Genomic DNA, 20,375 nt, shown 5'->3' with positions numbered 1-20,375 from the left:
AAGTGAGAGAAAGAAGACAAGACGAGTCAGGAGGTGCCGAGATAATCAATGAGCTGCATAAGGAATGATTTGACCCATTTGCAAAAATAATTATGTTCGAATCACTTTGTGGTGATTAATGTTGATATTGTGGCGACAAACAAATCAATGCATGGACACTGAGAGGTGTGACAATGGGTTTGATTCATTGTGAAACTGTAGCGGGTCAGAGGATGTCAGCTGAGTGGGTGGTTGTTAATATGTGGTTCAGGACGAATCTGTATTCATAGAGGAAAGTCCGAGTCCGACGCCACATCTCCAAATGTGGTCTGAGTGATCAGATCTCAGCAGCCATCTTGGGGGGTTGAGATCTGGACTTCAGGCTGTCCACAGAGTGATGGGATCACTCAGGATAACGCAACACAGTTCAACAGCACCACAAATCATGGCCTTCAACAGGATCATACAGTTGAATCAGCACGTCTTTAAAACTGTTTCAACTAAAGCTAAATATTAAAACATTCATGAATGGGTGATATCTGCAGGCAGCATGACACAGAATTTATGAGAATTACGGTTGGGTTCAATACAAATCTCAGGGACAGAATCTCTGTTGTGATTCTGTCTGGTACTGTACCCGATTGGCACCGGATTTCCGTATCCAACCCTTAAGAAAATACAGCATGACATACTAGGTAGTTAAGACTATAAATAAATAAAAATATATCTTTTCATTCCACATATTCCCACACCATTAAGTCATGTAACCGTCCTTATTCCGGCCCGTAACTCACTCCTCATCATATCCCATTACCATTCTGTGTGTCGTCGTCCAAACTCCAATAGACATTTTAACTGGCACATCCCGACGAGCACCCCACACATCTCTCAAACACAAACACACAAACACACACCGACACACACACAAATACACACACCCACACACACTGGGCATCACCGGCTGTCAACCAAACCAAAGCACTCGCGCCGGCCTCCGCCAACACAGCAACCACACAGAGGAGATTGGACAGAGAGCGGAAAAGTTTTCTAATTATGGAACACGCCGCATCATTAAGACGCCATAATGAGCTTCCGCCAGCCAGGTGCAGCCTCACCTGTCAGCCACGTCCTCATTACTAATATGGTCATCATGTTCCCCTGGACATCTCGGACAGGCTATTAGGGAATGATGGGCAGGTGAGCAACACTGAGTTTTTCGCTTAAGAATATACCGCTGCACTTCTGAACATTGGCAATTTGTTGCAAAACGCCACTGGCTTTTTTCATCTCACTTCAACATGAACTATGATAAAAAAAGCCACAGAAAGTATAATGCTTTATACACTATAATTGATTTTAGAGCTTCAGCCTTTTCTCTGTAGCATTTTTAGTTTTTGTTTATTTCATGTACACGGTGCAATTATTACGTTATTGGGAAAGAGATTCATCGCATTCCACCCCCACGATAATACCAGTGTAGCAGTTGATTCAACGTAAACAGTGGCAGATGGCTGAAAGGGTCTCGTTTGGTTGGTTTCTCGCTAAATGTGATACATTTTCTCTCTGGAATTAGTGGGGGGCGATGACACTTACTGATCCAAACATCTGCAACTTTATAACACATTAAACATGCAGAGCAATGTTGTGCTGCGTCTCCTGTGTGCATAGCCGACAGGACATTTTACACATCTGAAGTGTGTGTAAGGGTTAAATGTGGCATTAAAATACGAAGGGAATATCTTTAAAGCGGGAGGCTGTGAATGTCTGGACCTAATCATCACGCCGTATTAAACATGATCATCATGCTGCATTAAATCTCACTCCTTCCATTCACTTTGCCCGCTAATGCACTAATAAATATTTATACCTGTTTGCACATGTCTGGTATTAATATGAACCCTGTGTCTTCAGGCATCAACTGTTGCAGCAGTGGTGTCGGTTCTTCGTCGCTCATTTCAAATTTATGCAACAGGGCTCTAAATCACATTATCACTGAGATAACGGGGCGACAACACATGCAGGGACATGAGAGGATGTTGCTTTGTGATTTTATAAAAACAACTCATCACCCGCATCAGGCTTTTCTCCTAACAAGAGGTATGGTAAGAAAAGCAAAAAACTACAAGTCTGAGGTTTATCTGTGAATATGAATGTTTATGCTGAGGAGGTATTGCAAAGTATTGCAAATCCCTGCTTGTTTAGCTACCCCTACATGAAGATATCATCATATTTTTATAACCAGGTCTATGTCATTCACTGACATCGGTCTTTTTATACATATATTATTTTGAAAATAAGTAATAATAAATCAAATAAAAAATAAAAATCAGTTGCCAGTAAAGAATCTGTACAGCCTGGTACGAGAAACAAACATATTTTAATTATGATGAACTGGCAGCCATGATGTAGTAAAGATTTCTGGTCACCTCGCTCTCTTTGGCTATTGCCGGTTTCTGCTCACTCGCCCAATTGCTGTTCTTTTCATACGATACCACTGGATCGCAGTTTTAAGTATCGAAAAAGGTAAAACTCTGATCCAGTCATGACATTAAAACAACATCTGTATACACTGCACACTACATTGTATTTTCTTTCTTTGCTGCTCTGAATAACATTTGAAAAAATATTTAATGTTATATCTTAAGGCAAAAACAATGATTGAAAAGAATGAAACGTTTTCTTCTGTGAGATTCTGAGTGTTTTTTGATTTGTGTTTGTGCTATAGGAGATTTCTGGGAAAAAAAATACAACCATGTTCTGACCAGTGTTGCATATCTGACATGAGCACACTCCATGTCAGGCCATGTCAGGGTAGAATAGGAGTGGGAGACGAACCAGACATACAAATGTAGACTGACAGAGTGTAGAAGTGTCTGCCTTTTGTTGTCCCTCCCAGAGAAAGACAATAAGGAGTGAGGGGGAAAAATAAAGTGACAGAAAGAAACAGAAAGTGAATTTGAAAAAGAAAAAAAGCAGGAAAAGAAAGAGAAGGGAGATGGAGAGTGAAAAAAAAGATAGAGAGAAGGCAGCCGCAGCGCTCAACCCTTACAGAAATCAATAACTCAAGCTAAGATGGAGACAGCGGGGCAGCAAGGGAAAGGAGGGAAGAGGGAACAGAGCGATGGTGAGACGGGGGGAGACCAAAGGGGGGTGAGAGAAAGCAGCTAGAGAAAGCAGCTAGAGAAGAGCGCACAAAGCTGAAAACAGAGATTGAGTGTGTAAGAAAAGGTAGAAGAAGATAGAGAAGGTTGCCGGGTCTTTATGTGCTGGTGGAGAAGCCCGGTGGTTTAGTGTCTGGCCCTTTGAGGTCAACCGCTTCACCTGCGGATCGACTGCAAACAAAGAGCAGGGTAGGAGCGAAGCGGAGGAGACGAATGTAGCAGACTGGATGAGAGAGGAGTGTCAGAGGTTATTCTTTGTTCTCCTTTGAAAGACACCGTGTACCTCAGAAATGCTGGCGCTGTCGAAAGCCTCCCAACCTTTTTTTTTCTCCCACAAAGCTCTCAGCATCTTAGACCGTAATAAATGCTCGCAAGAAGTTCCCAAGGCCGACGCAACTATGAATCCGACCTGAAAATAATGCAACCAACTGAGCTACACTGAACTTGAGGCTTTCAAGTACCCATTCATTTTGATATTTTAGTCTCGGTGATTCTCCTCTTGGTCACACATCACCAAGGCTGAATCTTCACTCCGCCAAGTGTTTAAATCAGTATTGACCGAGGAGCAAAGCGAAACAGAGAGCGACACAATCACACTCGACCTTGATGACTGTTGACAAAAAAACATCTTTCTTTCACAGTCGTCTTCCAATCGCTTTATTACATTTTACCCGGGAACTGACTTGAGTCGTGAATAAATGGAGTTGCAGTCGTGTGGGTAGCAGCACAGCTGGACCATAAAAGAGAGAAGGAGTCAGAATTGAATAAAAAAGAAAAACGTCTTTTAAGATAAAAGCCTGAAATCCATCATGTTTCTGACAACAAAGTGGTGCAATGATGAACATAGCACCAAGTTGTCAGCAGGATGCACATTCCCTTCATGAGTCGTACAAAGCCCCAAAATCCAGCAAGAGCTTCTTTGACAATTGACAGACACTAGAGAGACTTGTTTCTGTTGTTCGGTGTCACAGCAACATGAAAGGGATTCAGACTTTTGTCACGGGTGTGTGGGTGCCAGCTCGTACCACTTTGAGTGGGCGGGCGCACACTCGCAGGTGCACTCAGTTTACAGCTCGCACACACCTCAGTGCTCCGCAGGACGTCTGGAATATGTGTAATTAGCTCTTTGTAACTGAGGATTAGTTTATTATGAATTCATGTAATGACACAAACCATATCCGCAGAGTATTCGCACCAAATGCAAACTCGTCAACATTGTATCTGAAAAACGCAATGTGGCTTCCAGGATTTACGAGCATGACAGCGCTATAAAATGCCATTTCATCTTTGTGCCTCTCGTAATCCTAATCCTCCAGAGTTTGGTTTCTCCGAGCCGCTAACACCACAGCTGAGTGTCGAACATCTTGTTGTGTCCCTTGACGACCATTTACAGAAATTGTTATTATTCCTCTCACAGAATATTAAAGCTCAAAGTGGTGTCTGTGTGTGTGTGTGTGTGTGTGTGTGTGTGTGTGTGTGTGTGTGTGTGTGTGTGTGTGTGTGTGTGTGTGTGTGTGTGTGTGTGTGTGTGTGTGTGTGTGTGTGTGTGTGTGTGTGTGTGTGTGTGTATGTACCATGTTCTCTTTGGTAAAGGGTTGATAAACTCAAGCTCTGAGCCTAAACCCTGCTTTTCTTCACCCCATTTGTTTGGATTTATTTTTTTGTTTGTTTTGTCGGAAACGTTCAGATGAAAGTCTGTTCAGAGACATTTTTTGAAAGAACGAAGGGCTACATTTATTAACGATATCTGAGTCACTGAGTGATTCCTGGAGCTTTACACCCATAGAGCGTATATAAAGATGGACGACGTGAAGACAAAGTGTTTCAATCGCTGCAGTATAGGTCTGTGTGTCCCTAAATGTATTTAATAATGCTGTATAGTCACTATAAATGGAAGTTGTACTACAAGATCAGATACTTTGAGAAAAGATAATCTGCTCAACAATTCATTTTCCTAAAAAACATATTTGGGGTTGCATTAGCTGTATAGAAACCAGGGTCATCTGTGCATATCCTTTAAATAAAATGGAATGGTTTATAGTTTAAGGCAGCGGATGAGTAGAAAAATCATGACTTCTTTGCTGAAGTTTAATAATTATAAGTCACACTCTGTACATTTCCCCCCTACATGAACGTTTTTTCAGTTTAAACAGTTTCTAATTAATGGCCTGAAGTCAAAGATGGTTGGTGACATTTCAGTACAGCATGAATCTTCACACATTAGCTGTGAATTTTCTCATGACTCCTACATTTCTCTTGTCATAGTTAAATATAACAATATGTCAGTATGGGACTGTTAAGAAGTTGCACTCCCACCGAGGCTCTGTCTCTCCTTTCCCGTTTGATATGTTCTAGTCTTTTGTGTCCACCCTTTTTTGTCCCCTCTCTTTCTGTTTGCTTCGTTGTAAGTTTTCCGCGTCTCCAACTGTCGGTTTTCTCAACTCTTTTCTCCGTTCCATCCGCCTCTCCCTCTTTGCCCTCGCCTCGGTGGAGTTGTTTATGTCCCCCTTCATCCCCCTCTGTCATTATGAGTGTTGTTCACTGTATCCCCATCCATATGATGAGCCTGACGGATATGCAGGGAGATGGATGGTGCGAGTAAAACCGAGCAGAGGGAAACGAAATGTGTTTTCGGCAGAAGTCATTTTCCTCATGACACAGCTGTCCATCGGCCTTGACCTGAGGCGACACGACTCTAAATCTGACTTATAGACAGAAACACACACACTGATTGAGATTGCCCCGCGGTAATGATGATTATGGTTGTTTATGGGCTTCAGACTACTGTTTTGTCAGTTGCAACGGCTGCCAGATGTGTTGTGTTTTTTCCACGTGCACTCATTCTACTTAGTTTGGGTTTGTGTGTGCGTACACGCTTGCTTTAGACTCAGGAAAGGAGGAGTTATTACTGTAGAGTCCGGTTACTGTGTCCTTTATCAAGCAGACATGCCAATTAGGGACACAACCATTGATATCAATTTTCCCATCCTCCCCCTCTCTCTCCCCTTGCCGAGGTGTTTTTCATTTAATGGCCGGATACACTCGCTGATGACCTGTAAAGAGTTGTAGATGACTGCAGAGGTATGCAAAGTGAATTTACTAGAGCGTAACAGTGTGATGAGGAGCGGGGCGGGGGAAGAGGGCTCCTTCCTCAGAAGTTAGCCCACGGAGGTGGATCCCGTTACGGACGCTCTCAGGTAGAAACTGTTGAAATAACTCATTATCCTTCCCCCGGCCCCGGCGCGGCGGGTTCTGATATAGACGGCGGAGATGTCTCGTCTGACGCTGCTTGCACTGCAGGCAGCAGTAAACTCATTTCTGGACCGTTCCTCTTTAGCCGCCCCCCTCCTCCATCATTAAAATGCAGGGTTTATAGATCATGTTTCTCATTTTTTACCACAGAGGACACAACAAAAAGAAGGAATTTGGTTTACCTGTTTATTTTTGTTTCGCTGGATTTTGGATAGAATAAGACTTTTAATGGTACAGATAGCAACTCGCTCCAACATTTTGGATAATGTCAGTACAAAAAAATATGTTATATAGGTCAAGTCGTTTTCAGACATTTTAATTGCCATAAATTATATCTTTATAGATGCTCTGTGGAGTTTTGTGGAAAAAAGGTATAATCGCCAATTATAACCAAACCATATCGCATGTATGTTTAAATCGTGAATTCATTTAGCCCCCATGATCCTGTAGTGCAAAGTGAATATCCCCAAACAATCCAAATTAACTCAAACATGGGTAAAAATGTACAAGGATCAAATTCATCATAGCCCCTTCACAGATCAAACCATTAATGATAGACAGGGAGGGGTGGGATGTGTTTCACTTACAACTTCAGATCAGGATCAGAGCAAGGGGAGGATGCAATTAGCATGGATTAAAGGGCAGATCATAGAGGGACTAATGGGAACATAAAGAGATTAGATGCCAGGAAAGAGTCGTAGAGAAATGCGATCAAGAACAGATATGAGGCATGAAGCGAGAGGGAAAGGCCACCGAGACCTTCTGATAAGAGCATGCAAGGAAAAGGTGTGCAAGGATGATACGAGAGGGGGGGGGGGCGCAGCAGGAGATGCAGGAGCATAAAGAGAAAGTAAAGAGATAGAGCGAAAGAGGCCTCTGAGACCAGGCGATATGAAAGAGCAAGGAAAGGTGGGAGGCAAAAAGAGAGGCCTAAATATTTGAGGACCACAGAGACAGGGCAAATGGTGTTAAAGCCTGGAGGTAAGAGGGGTTCTCAAAGCAAATTGATGGATAGGTGGTCGGGGAGGAGAGAAAGATCAAGACAATAGGAAGAGACAGGGGAGCCAGACAGAAGTCTCGGAGACAGATTAAAAGGAGCAGAGAGGAGAAGACACAGACCCACATGCACTCGTAGAGATAAACAAAAGGGCTGAGACAAAGAAAGACGCACACAAATACTGTCTTTCTCTTTTTCTTATAACCACACACAGACACACACAGCATTATCCGCAGCCCTCGAGACAGATCCCGGGGCATGGCTAATATGCCTCTCCACAGTCTCCACACAAAAACCGAGATGTTAAGAGGATAGGAGGCTAACAAAGACCAAGCGGGTGCAGAGAGGACGCACCAGGCTCTCCGCACCACCAACAGAAATGCAAACAAACGACAACAGAGAGCCAAAGCCAACGGCAAACTGACACAGACAAATTGATCCACGACTTTGTTTAAAAACTCTCCCAGACTGAAAACATATTTTAGCCTGAGTGCACTCGGAGATACTTTTGTCTTCTCTCCCTTCAGAGTGAAGAAGAGTGAGAGCAGGGGTTTAAGTGTAAATGAATGGTGCCTGCGATTATATTGTTTCCTGATGGGTGCAATGTTTTTCAGCAGACACAAGGGGTTTGTTGTTGCTTTTTGAAATATGGTTCCTAATGTTGTTAGAGGAGAGAGATTCACTTTCACGCTCACACTTCGAGATCAGTGTTATTTGCACATGCTTGTGTTTACACCAATTGTGCACCCTGGATTTTTGGTGTAGAAACTCTGGAAAATTTGCAAACTATAAGGTGATGCCTTAGACAGGTTCATGAAAAAGCCACATCTAAGGGTTATGAATGCCATTCTGGCATTTCAGCCCCACCTGACTGCCTTTCTTAAAAGCCATCATCTCCCAGACAAGGGATAAGAGCGACTGAGCATGTCGAGTGCCATTTTGGATCCATTGACCTTTTAGTTCAAGCTCAAACCGGCAGGGGTCTGATCCCTTGATACAAACTAAATGTGCCCTATGTACCTCTGGTGTGTTGTGTTGGGTGTGAGTACTGGTAACCAATTATATGGATTTTATTTACGCAGTTACAAACACATCTATGATTGGAAAATCTTCAATAAATTTGGATCAGCCAAGAAAGTTATTTTCCCTCTGGCGAAAACGTATTAAATGCGGCAATGAAGTCATGGTCTAATCTCCTGCTGAATCAGCCATCCATCTTAATTAATCATTAGTGATTAAAAAACATTCATAAAAACCTTATTTATAGATGTTCCCCAAATCTTCACCAGTGTCACCAGCAAGACAAGGACAAACTGGGTACAGTTAAAAGATCTCCACTTGAACTTTATAGGTCATAAACCCTGTCCTCCGTGTTAATGGATGGGACATTGACCAAACAGAAAAGTTAAAGTACACATCCAAATAAATTATAATCAAAGACGTTTTTTGTCAATTTAGGTAGATCTTATCATACTGATGTATATTCAAGTGCTCATCTATCTTAGAAGATTCAAATATTTGAGTGAGCACCCTGGCCTCATTCGCATAGCTTCATCCATTGATCGCAGAATTTGCAAGATGGCTCGGCTCATTTCTGGGATATTTTGGCTCCATTTCTGGATAATGGGAGGAAATGGGGACTCATCAATCTTTTTTCTCCTGCCGATCCACAAGCTTTAAAGAAGTAGCGGTACAGATAATTGATGCGTGGATGGATTTTCCATTAACCAACCTCTGAAACGCAGTCAACAGGTCTCAATACCTCATGGTGCATGTGGATGTGGGACATGAAGGTCTTTGGTATCAAGGTGTGGCCTCCAGGCACAGATACTCTTCTCAGCTTTAGGGTAATTTAAACAATATGGATGGCAGTTAGCTCATTGGCCCACCAGTGAGTGAAAGGCTCTGATCTCTACAACATTACTCTGAGAGGTGCCATTTTGGTTCTAATAACCTGGCTGGTGTTAATGGTTTTTGACAGAAGGATGAAACTATCAGGTTTCATATCACTTTGAAGACAGCGATCACACTCTATCTCTCACACTCTTTCTTTTTTCATTGCTGTCCTTTATATTTGCTGTCAACTCTTTTTTATCTCCCAGCCCCCTTTTACTGTCTCTCCTCTTCTCTTTGTTTTTTTTTCCCTCCACTACCTATCTGTCTGTGCTTGGGGTCTCTGTAGTCTCTGTACGAAATGCAGCAGACATGATGAAGATGAAGACATTAACCTCCCTGGCTAAGAAGGGAGATAAATAGGTTTGTGTTTGTGTGTGTTGCTAACATAACAAATAGATAAAGTCATTACAATACGTGGTGTTGTGTGGCTGTCCCTGGGGACAGAAGAGGAACACAAACCAAGACCTTATCAATCTGTCATGCCTGTTCGCTCCTCTCCTGTGAACATTTTGCATATTTGTTGGGGAATTTGGCTGACAGGGAAAGGCTGCAGTAAGGATGGAGGTACTGTAAAGAGTATGATTATAAAGATACAAGTACAGTTATTCATAGTCGGTGGGAGCAAGTTAAAAAAGGCAGCAAATAGCTTTCTTTCCCAAGTAATGTTTCCCCTCTCCTCCTGGAGGATGCAATCCATTCCTAGGTCAGACGAGCTACATGATTTGTGTTCTGGGTCTACCTCTTACCAGAAGACCCAGGGGCCCTCCAATGGAAGGCACCCAGGAGGCATCCTAATGATGCCCAAATCCCAACTACTGGTTCCTTTGAACGCAGAAGAGCTGCAGCTCTATTTCAAGCTCCCAGTGGATGTCGGAGCTCCTTACCCTATCATTAGACTCTGCCCAGACACCCTGCCAGGGAAATTTATTTCAGCCTCTGGTATCCACAACCTTATTCTTTAGGTTACTATCTTAAGCTCATGATCATAGGTGAGGATCGGAAAATAAATCAACTTATAAATCCAAGGACTTGTCCTCCAGCTTAGCTTCCTCTTAACCACAACAGTCCAGTAAAATGCCCCCTTTACTTTGCAAATGCAGCACCATTCCTGTCATCTGATGCTCCATCCTACCCTGACCTCTAACCAATGCCTTTGAGATACCTATATCCCTGCACTTGGGCCTGAGACCCCGTCAAATCCTGGAGGGTGGTCATGGTCATGGTCTGATGAAGCCAATAGAACCACATCACTGGGATTTGAAATACTCTTCTCAGAGCAGTTACAGGATAACCTTAAAATCACACAGCGATATGAATAATCAGGTTACATAGAAAAAATAAAGTATTGTAAATGTAGTATATTTCTCATAATGTATTCTAATAAAGACATCAGACCCTCAATGGCACCAGCAGACATCTCACCTGGGGGCTCTAAAATGTCCAGACAGACATGTAGTTGCAGGAACACGTCTGTTCCGCAGTGCAGATCCAAGGACAAGACATACACTCTTTCTGATTTCATTGAACAAGTCTTGTTTTAAGTTAATCCTCCCTGTTACAGTATTCTGCCCCATCAAAGACACATAATCTCTCACACACTGTCCTTCTCAGACACACAAAGTTGCACTTGCTCACACACGCTCATCTTGGCAGTGCCCTCCCCATTTGAACTCTCGGCCAACATGATTCTATCTCTCCTTGTTTCATCTACTTCTCCATCCATTTGTTCTGCCGTTTGCTCACCATTTTCCTCAGCTTCTCCACTTCTCAGTTTGTTTTTGCAAAGCTTTAACTGAAGTGCACGGGAGACTTATACTGGCCTAATACGTAGCTCCCATTCCAGTTCTATACTCCTACACCAATTCTCCTTTCCCCATTTCTCCTCGCTTCTCTCTCTGTCTCATTTGATTACTCATCCTGTCAAGCAGATTATGGGAAGGATAAAGTTGGACTTTTTTACTTGTATATCGAAATAGTTTTACTCTACCTGCTCCCTACCTGTCTTGGAAAAACTTAATAGAGTGACAGCAGGAACCGGCTGTGTTATTACATGGCAGGGTTAGTGAGAGGCCAAGCAGAAAATGAGTGAATAAAATGAGAGCTGCTGGGGCATTCGCTCACTGTCGCACACTGCATGTTTTTGTTTATTTGGTTGTGTGCCCCTTTGGCTCCGACTCAATACAAGGTGACTCTTGTCTTTCCAATATGACTGTCGTGAGCGGCTGCACCACATCCCGTCCGACTGACTGAAGTGCCGAATTAAAATGTTTATTCTTTATAGACGGCGGACTGTTATTTATGTTTGCATGTGTTGTGGTGTGTTTTTCATCTATAGACATTTTTTCTATTGCTTCTTTTCATTGCTTTCTAGGATTGTCTGTTTGGAGATGTGTGGTGCAGTAATACTTTCACTGATTATGGAGTCTTGCTAGAGCGAGTGGGGGCATAACTAACCCTTGTGAATAAATGCCCAGTGAATGGCAAGTGACTTCAAAGTGGCCGCAGATCAGCTTCAAGGACGATGACATGACTCTCACTAATTGGGTTGGGGGTAGAAATGGATGCCGTTTTGCTTGACTGGGGGCTTAGCTGCAATGGGGCTGTGTTCGGGGACCCCACTGACCTAACTATGAAGGTCTTAGACTGAAGTTTGGTTCTTACTTGTATAGAATTGCAACAACACAAATACACACACATGGACACACAAAGGGAGAGGATTGAAAAGTCTCTTAAGGAGACAATGTTAATCCTATTGGCAGTAGCTTGTCTGAACAGTGGCCTGAAGAGAGATGAGGCTAATTCTCTTTATGAACACAATAAACCCACAGGACACTGAGTCAAAACACACACACACACAAAAGCACACATTGTCGCACAAAGACACATCTGTAGCTTCCTCCTGGACTTAAGCCCCAGTTCGGCGAAAATCTAAAGTATAGTAATAAACTCCCCTCAAAGCAATTGTGCCGCATCCAAAGTCTACTTCAATCCCCTCCTGTCGAAATATGGGGCTCTGGAGATTTCATTGTCTATGATGGAATTTGACAAAGTGATATTGACAATGCAGCTTATTCTCCCAGAATAAAGAGGGAAATGTAATATTGTCTCCCGCTCTCGTCCAGTTATTGTGATATATTGCCAACCACCAAAATATTTACACCCGTCCCTCAACCTAGTTACTGTCTCATGCCAGAATACTTCATCCAAGGCAAAGGGAAAAAAACAATATTACCTTTCTTATTGAAGATCAGTCCCTTGAAACACACACCGACACACACACACACACGTGCACACAAAGAGGTGTCTGTGTGTCGATATGTGTGCTCAGAGATATGACATTTGAATTCCAAAGATGAATGTAAACACAGAGTCTAAGCTGTTTTTGATGGAGCTCTGAAATCACAGGCCTGATCTGTGACTAAGTGTGCCTTCAACTCTCAAAGGTATTTACCACTCAGCTGTGTGCAACAAGTTGAACATATGAATTCCACTCAGCTGCTAGTTGTCAATGTTAATCACATTATTGTGACAAAAGCCTCAAACAGTTAATGATTTTACAATTAATCACTTGTAATGGGAAGGAGTTTGGATTGTTAATCATAACTTCAGAGCCTACACAGAAGTTTGTTGGGGTTTTGTGAGCGATACATTTTTCAGCCAAAAGACACGAATGACATGGTTTCCTGAGAGCAACTTACATTTTTTTTCTTTGTGTGTGTGTCTGTGTTTGCTCCCCAGACGGGACCCCCTACACGTGGTGGGTGGGCCGGGGCAGTGAGAAGCACTTCTACTGGGGAGGCTCGGGACCCGGCATCCAGAAATGTGCCTGTGGCATCGACAGAAACTGCACCGACCTCAAGTACGACTGCAACTGCGACGCCGACCTCGCACAATGGTAAGTCGGTTTGTCATGTAAACATCCAGCGGGAGCACAAACAAGGACTAGTATTGATTAATGTCCTCACAGTTTTAGTTTTACATTGATTGTGATTAAAGTCTGCAGACAGAGCTGCCAGTAAAGGGTTGGACAGGGCTCTGACTCTAACTGGGGACCAATTACAAATGTTTTATCATTGCATATTTCTCATGTCTTACATCTGTATTACACTTAATAGACTTATCTTAATATACCACGTTAAAAATGCCTGCATACTAAGTTGTTATAAGATCTGTTCTTACCATATACTATATATACTTATCTCAAGGGACATGCTTATGTACCAGACGTGTACACATCCCTAACAAAAGCAAACACACAAACCTGAATTTGATATGTTTTGTACTTTTGATCCATAGAAATATTATTTTCTCTGTTTAGAAAACATAAAACAATATATATAATACTATGTATTTTGGGGTCTCCAATTTCTGGATGATACATGATTTTACAGGATGGTTGGCAGCCCAAGTTGCATCCAAGGTCAAGAGTTAAAGCATTATTCTGTTGGACTACATTAAAAAACCCTGTTCAAGACTGATACATCCACTGTGTAGCATTTACAACCCAAATATAAATATCAGTTTAGATTAATGTTAGAAGCTCTGGACCAATTTTACTACTGTTTATTTATAGAAAGCTGTGTGCTCATGAGAATGAAATACGATTGTTGCTTTTCCCTAATGCAATACATGGTTGGTTCTACCCTGCAGCGATACCACTAGTTTATTTTAATGTCTTCTTCATGGATCATCGGGTGGGCAAGCAGACTGTTTTGCCTGAAACATGTAGCCTCAGCCTTGACCTTGCGACTGCATGTGGCCATAAAGAGCATACTGAAGTTGTCAGTAGGAGTTTGAGTTTTTAACACTCCAGCAAAGTTAAAGTGTCAACCCATGTAACTTTTTCCAACAAAAGTTTTAGCAAAAATTATACTAGAAATGAGAAGCTGCTATAACCTACATACAAATATACTTGAATGTCTGAGTGTTAAATCTTTCATCTCAAATGTTCTCATCGTGAACTGGACCCATATCTGAGCTTTTCAAGGGAACTTCTATTTTACTCTCCCATTATTTCATATTTTAACCGTTGCCTTATCTTCAATAACTAAGGTCAGTGTGCTATTAAGTGTGCTTAATAAAGGCCTTTTTATTTTAAAGGACTTGTTTTGTCACAAAGATTTTGATTTGATTTTACATTTGTACATTTAAGAAAAAACGCTGAATCCCTGAATAAATCCAGCAAAGTAGTGAAGTCAAGTTGTATTTATGTGGCCTGATAACACAAATCGCAACTTCGCCTCAAGTAGTTTGACAATCTGTAAAATAAGACATCTTGACTGAAGAACTGCAGAATGATTGTATTGTTACATCAACTGAACCTCAAATTGCCACCGCTGCTAATTGCATATGTTAGCCTTAATCTGCATAGTCAGAAATCCGTCTTGGCCGCACGGTCTGATGAGATGTCTCACTTCAAGTTGCTGAAGTGGTTAGATGATGAACGGCACCGACAACGATGCCGTTCACTTAAGAGCGAGGTTTGCCTCCAGAACCAAGTTTGTGTTTTTCAGCTCTCTTAGCCCGCTGATGGATATTCTCATTAAACCAAACGCATTGTTGTCTAGTGGGTGTGCGCGTGTGAATAAATAGTAGATGTGAGTAATTACAGCGTGTTCGCAAGAAGGAGAGATTTCACTTGATTTCATGTTTCTCTCTGCTCTTCTCCAAAATGTATGATATTATGAATAAGTCGTTCTCCGTCTCTATTATTAATGTGTGCATTAATGTCTAATTCTTTGGCTGAGCTGGTTTTTGAAATAATTCCCATATAGCTCTATTTCCACTCACTACCCATAATTTTGGCAGCACAGACACTTACACTTACTCAGACACATAAAATACACATGTCCACTAAGTTCATTGAATTAATTTGAAATAAATGTTATATTTTTGACATCGTATTATATCATCTGTGGACTTGTTAATAACAAGAGCGTATTATTGTTTTGATATCATGTCATTCGTCTCGCAGGAGAGAAGATTCCGGTCTCCTGGTTTATAAGGAACACCTGCCAGTCAGCCAGGTTGCCGTGGGTGACACCAACCGACCAGGATCTTCAGCCAAGCTGAGTGTTGGACCGCTACGTTGCCAGGGAGACAGTAAGTGATGTCATTGATACACACAGTATGTACAGTACAATGGAGTTGTGGCTGCACATTTTAGCAGCTTTAGAATTTTGATTGATGGGAAGATAGGTAAATGGAAGGCAACCTCACCACCTGCATCTTCTGTGTCTTCTTCGTCTTCAACTTTGAGGCCAGAGTGTTTCTTCTTTCTCTTCTTCTTCTTTGTTTTTGGTTTATTGGCGGTTGGCAACCAATGTCAAGGTACATTACCGCCATCTACTGTATCTCTCATGACCCCCTGACACCCGACAGCCCCTCCCTCTCCACTCAATCTGCACCGTGCTTTGATTCAAAGAAAGTAAAAAGGTCGGTAATGCAGCCGGGGGCTGAATCTGGCTGTGCTTTAGAGCAACCACTAAGATATTAAAAATAACTTCACACCTTACAGGGGGTCTGCGCAGGAAGATGAAAACCGGTATGAGCGTTGTGGATTAGCTGCCGGTGTGAAAAAAAAGGACCTTTGAGTGACGCAGGAGGACTGCAGGTCACAATGGCCCTAATTGGAATTGTGTGCATTAATGATCTTGTCTGAGTCATCCCCCTGAAAGAATTGGTTTCCTTTTCAAAGTAACTCTCAGCTTGTTGCAGAGGCGTGGCTGCATAACCTTTTGTGAAGGGCTCATTAGAGGTTGAATCAAGAGAACACCTCCAGTCTCTTTAATATAGGACTTATTAAAAGGCCCCTGTTGACACTGTGTCTAGTGTTAGAACAGTCAGTGGGAGCAAAAGAAGACTTTTTTTTAAGTATGATGTGAACTTGTAGGAAATACAGGTTATATGTGCTTTTGAAATACTGTTGAAAAGAATACACGACTGAATAGTTTTACTTTAAAGGGGAATTTATAGGGAGAATCAGATTGTTCTCAAAACTAAGGTCACTTGACTTGACAGTGTATTCACAGATTAAGGTTGATTTACCAATAAAAACTAAAAGTTGGTTTATGATGCCATTTCAAGCATGGTGGTGTTATTTCTGAAATGCCACCACACTGCTAAAACAGCTGGTATTACATGGACAATGGAACACAAAGATCATATTAATCCTTCATCTTTTCTCCCAAGGTCATTTCTGGCCTTAAGGAGGATCGACTCCTATGCAGGGGAGCAGCGTCAAAACGGACTGTCTCTAAAATGTAATTAAAACTGAATAAATTATCACCAGATACTGGGATCCAAAAGAGATAAAACCCTGCACCCAACAAAAAGTTCTGTAGCCTCTTCCTCTCCTTGATCTCCCTCCACTCTGCTTGACTCAGCCTTTCTTAATGCATTCTCTGTATGGAGTGAAAATTACTCATAAAAACCAAGTAAATGTCAGCTGTCCCCATTACTATTGATGTATTCAGGGATGTAATAGAGGGAGACTGAAAAGATGTGTAATGCCAGCGAGCAAAGTGCCAGGCATCTTACAATGATAGCTGGATACATTTATACACTCACACTTGAATTACTACCTGAACTGGCCCTTTCCAGCCACAGCGGCATGGTAGGCAATTCACTGCAGCTGCAGAGAGAGCAAATCGCACGGTAGAAAAACTTAGATAGAAACACATTTCAAAAACTTTCACTCCAGGCAAGAATATACACAAAATGATGAACGATATGGTGATTATCGCTCTCTTTGTTTAGGTGAGTCAGTCAGTCATGGAGATCGAGTTGTTTTTTGGCACCGATTTCAGTGAAAGCACAGAAGACGTTCCACTCTGCTGCAGAAGCGCCCCATCTTTGCCGTGGTTGCAGTGCAGCAATAGTATTTATCAATCGGTGTCGTCAGCTTAAACACATGTGAGCATCAGTATCATATTCCCCCGTTGATTGAAACTAACTTTGGTTTGCATTGTTGCCTCAGAGCAACAATATTCTTGAGTTTTTCAGGTTTGTTAGGACAGGGCTTAAAACTGATGCAGAGCCGAAATGGTCGTGTGGAAGGGGAGCATTGTTCTTTTTTAATTACATTTCAAATGGAGCTGTTGTATTATGGATGTAGCCTTGGAGAAATATAGTCAATAGATGGATGGAACTGGACAAAAATATGTCTATCCATCGACGAGGTGGTAAGAAATCTTAGAGATTGATAAATTAGGGAGCAAACAAAAAGTGCCACTCCAGTGTTTTCCCAGTATTTACGCTTCTTTATTTTATAATATAGAAAGAAAGAAAGTCGTAATTATCGTCTCTGTCCTTGTGTGGCATTGTAAGCTACAGTTTTTAGGACATAATAAAAATAAACTCTTGACTTTGCTGTCGAAGGTTTGGATGTGGCCTTGATTAAAGTCTATCTCGAGGGAGAACAAGGGAAAACAATTCATGCTAAGAGTACAATCGTGCACATTGTTATTTCAGGATTGGTACTTGATTGTGCCAATCACTCAGAAAAACTCTTGACTGTTGATCTGCTGTGGAAAATAACTACATGCGTAACTTTCTGTGCACAAATACACGTGTGTGAGTGTGTAGGTGTGGACAGATATCTTTGTGACTGCAAAAGTACTACACACAATAAATACAGTCTATTTACCATATTACTTATTTGTAGTTTGTGTTTTTACAAAAGTATTGTTATTGGTCATGTCTTACAAAATCGCAGCGCCTACGGTCCTGCGTATGCTGCAATCATGAAAACAACTTCTTTGTAATCAGTCAGTTATTGTACCTCTGAGTGACTTCACATCGAAAGCATCAGTAGCTGGTCGTGTGTGTGCGTTTGTGTGTGTTCGCGGCAAAACTTGCATCCATATGGCCAAATAAAATTGTATCTGAACTCTATTCAGACACTTTCCATCTGAACACTCATCCTCCCGCCATTTATTCTGTTCCATCTAGTCCCTGTAGTTTTGATTCTTTTTGGTTGCAAACAACAGATATCAGATGCTGCAGAAACACACACACACACACACACAGCGAGAGGCAGTTTAATCCTTGCTGCTTCTCTTGCCGTCTATTCTTCTAATCATTGTTGGCACACTGCTCTCTGTGGGACATCGGGTCAACTGGAAGACACTCACGGATTCTGCAGCTCCGTCATATTGACCTCCTTCTCTTTCCCCACAACTCCTGAGCTGGGTGTGCTCAGTTTGTCTTGAGTCTACCTGCAGCAGGTCAGGCCTGCAGTGTGTTCAGGTCGGCATGGATTGACTTCATCACGCTTCTAAGGCATCTGTTACACTTGGCTCAATGAAACAGTTCTTTTTCTGGATCAGAGCATGATTCCACACACTATTAAAAGTCAAATTGACAATGGAAACTTTATCTTAAGGATGTAGAACACGCCACAACACTGTGGCACAGCTCCTCTTACAAGGGGCCGATAGCTGCAGGGCTGGATTAAAGGGTAGCATACGATTCACATCAAAATACCCAACGCTGACCTGTCAGGATCTACCGCCATCCTACTTCACACCGCACGTCAATACTCCATGGCTGGCATGTGATGTTTTTAAGGCTTTCTGCGAGCCAAAGTCAAATCTGTTTAGGCCGCCAGGAGCCTAGAAGCTTCTTTGTTTACTATTTAGCCTCAGGTCAGCTATGACTCTTTTCCACTGACTATATATAAAGATGTATTATGCCTCTCCACTTCCTCCCGCTCTCCAGCAATGAAGCCAAAATATCCCTAATACGATCTGAGCCATCTTGCACATTTGGAGCCAAAGTCTGTGCAGGAGCGGTCGGGGATGGAGCTGTGGAAGCAAGGTTCCTCCTCAATCTGACTCTGACTCCCCACATGTAGGACCGTCCTCTCTTTTTATCTGCTCTGTCTCCCAAGACAAACACGTATGAACGCAGCACAGAGGAGGAGTAAAGTCAGTATCTGGAAAGTAATATCCTGTGGAGAGGAAAAGCAAACATGGATGTAATCTCAAGTGCAAGGCGGCATGATAATAACGATGATAAGGCGTCATATATAATCTATTTACTGCCCATTTTTCACACTAAAGGGGATAATAGAGTGGAGCAATGCAAATCTCAGTGGACTGTGTTGTGCATACATGTTTTACAGAGACACAGGGCTGGAGATAAAACTGCAAAAGAGTGATGTCTCACTCATTACAGTCCCCTCATCGACACTCTGGTGCCGCTCTCACTAATATCCCCTCATCGTTGAGCTGCCAAAACACAAACGTACCACAACTTAATGACCCACGACATCACATCTGATTGAGTGTGTGTGTAAGTGTGTGTGTGTAGAACGAGAGAGACTTATCCTCTGTTATATTGAGTGGCCGGATAAACTTTAAAAAGTAACTTTAAAATAAAAATGACTTTGAGGTATGTTTGCCATAGTGCTGGCCAAGACAGCGGAACATGGGACCATACATTATAAATTTGCCCATTAAGGCATACTAAACGTATATTAAAAAATTTCACACGTGGATAGGTGCTCCGTACATGATTGATGCTTCTCATACTTTGCATGGAGCTCTGTCTCAGTGCGAGCAATGATGATTGGCGGCCATATAATGGGTTTTCATAGGCAAATGACTAATGTCTTAGTCAGTCAGGGAAAGTTTTTGTGAGGAGGTACTTATGTGTGTATGCGGATGTGCAAGCTTCTGTACGTGTACTTCTGTCTCTATGTGGTGGGTACAAGAGGGAGGACAACTTTCTGTGTGAGCATGAGTGTGCGTGCGCCAGCATTAATGAAGCCCATTTCCATGGCTAGTTTAATGGCAGCCAATACAGTCACGGGCAGACAGAGACAAATTAGGCTCATTTATTGATGTTAAAAGGCTTTGGACATTTTAATAGAACAGAATGAAAATAAATGACGGCAAATGAAGCAAAGCAGCATATATACTATTATTATAATGTAATGCACCTGCTATGAGACATGCTTGTTCTGATGAGTGACCACAAATGATGTGTGCAGATCGGTCACCTATGATGGTTTAAAACTAATGAATTGGTTTGTACCGATTTTTCACTTATATGCCCATTTGTCAGGTCTTTCTAATTGAAGTCAT

At 42.1% G+C, this 20,375-nt stretch overlaps 1 protein-coding gene across 1 annotated transcript in view; it reads left to right on the top strand.

Annotated features, from left to right (window-relative positions):
* Window positions 1-20,375, top strand: part of cntnap2a (contactin associated protein 2a) — a 326,430-nt gene that overhangs the window by 260,430 nt on the left and 45,625 nt on the right. Inside the window, exons 16-17 of the mRNA XM_061094189.1 lie at window positions 13,024-13,180; window positions 15,260-15,387. Of these exons, the coding sequence (XP_060950172.1) occupies window positions 13,024-13,180; window positions 15,260-15,387 (285 nt within the window). The remainder of the gene's footprint in view (window positions 1-13,023; window positions 13,181-15,259; window positions 15,388-20,375) is intronic.

Source organism: Limanda limanda, chromosome 20 (genome assembly GCF_963576545.1).
Source record: "Limanda limanda chromosome 20, fLimLim1.1, whole genome shotgun sequence".
In the NCBI taxonomy this organism is placed as follows: Eukaryota; Metazoa; Chordata; class Actinopteri; order Pleuronectiformes; family Pleuronectidae; genus Limanda; species Limanda limanda.
The sequence above is the reverse complement of the archived record's forward strand: the minus strand, read 5'-3'. Positions and strand labels throughout refer to the sequence as shown.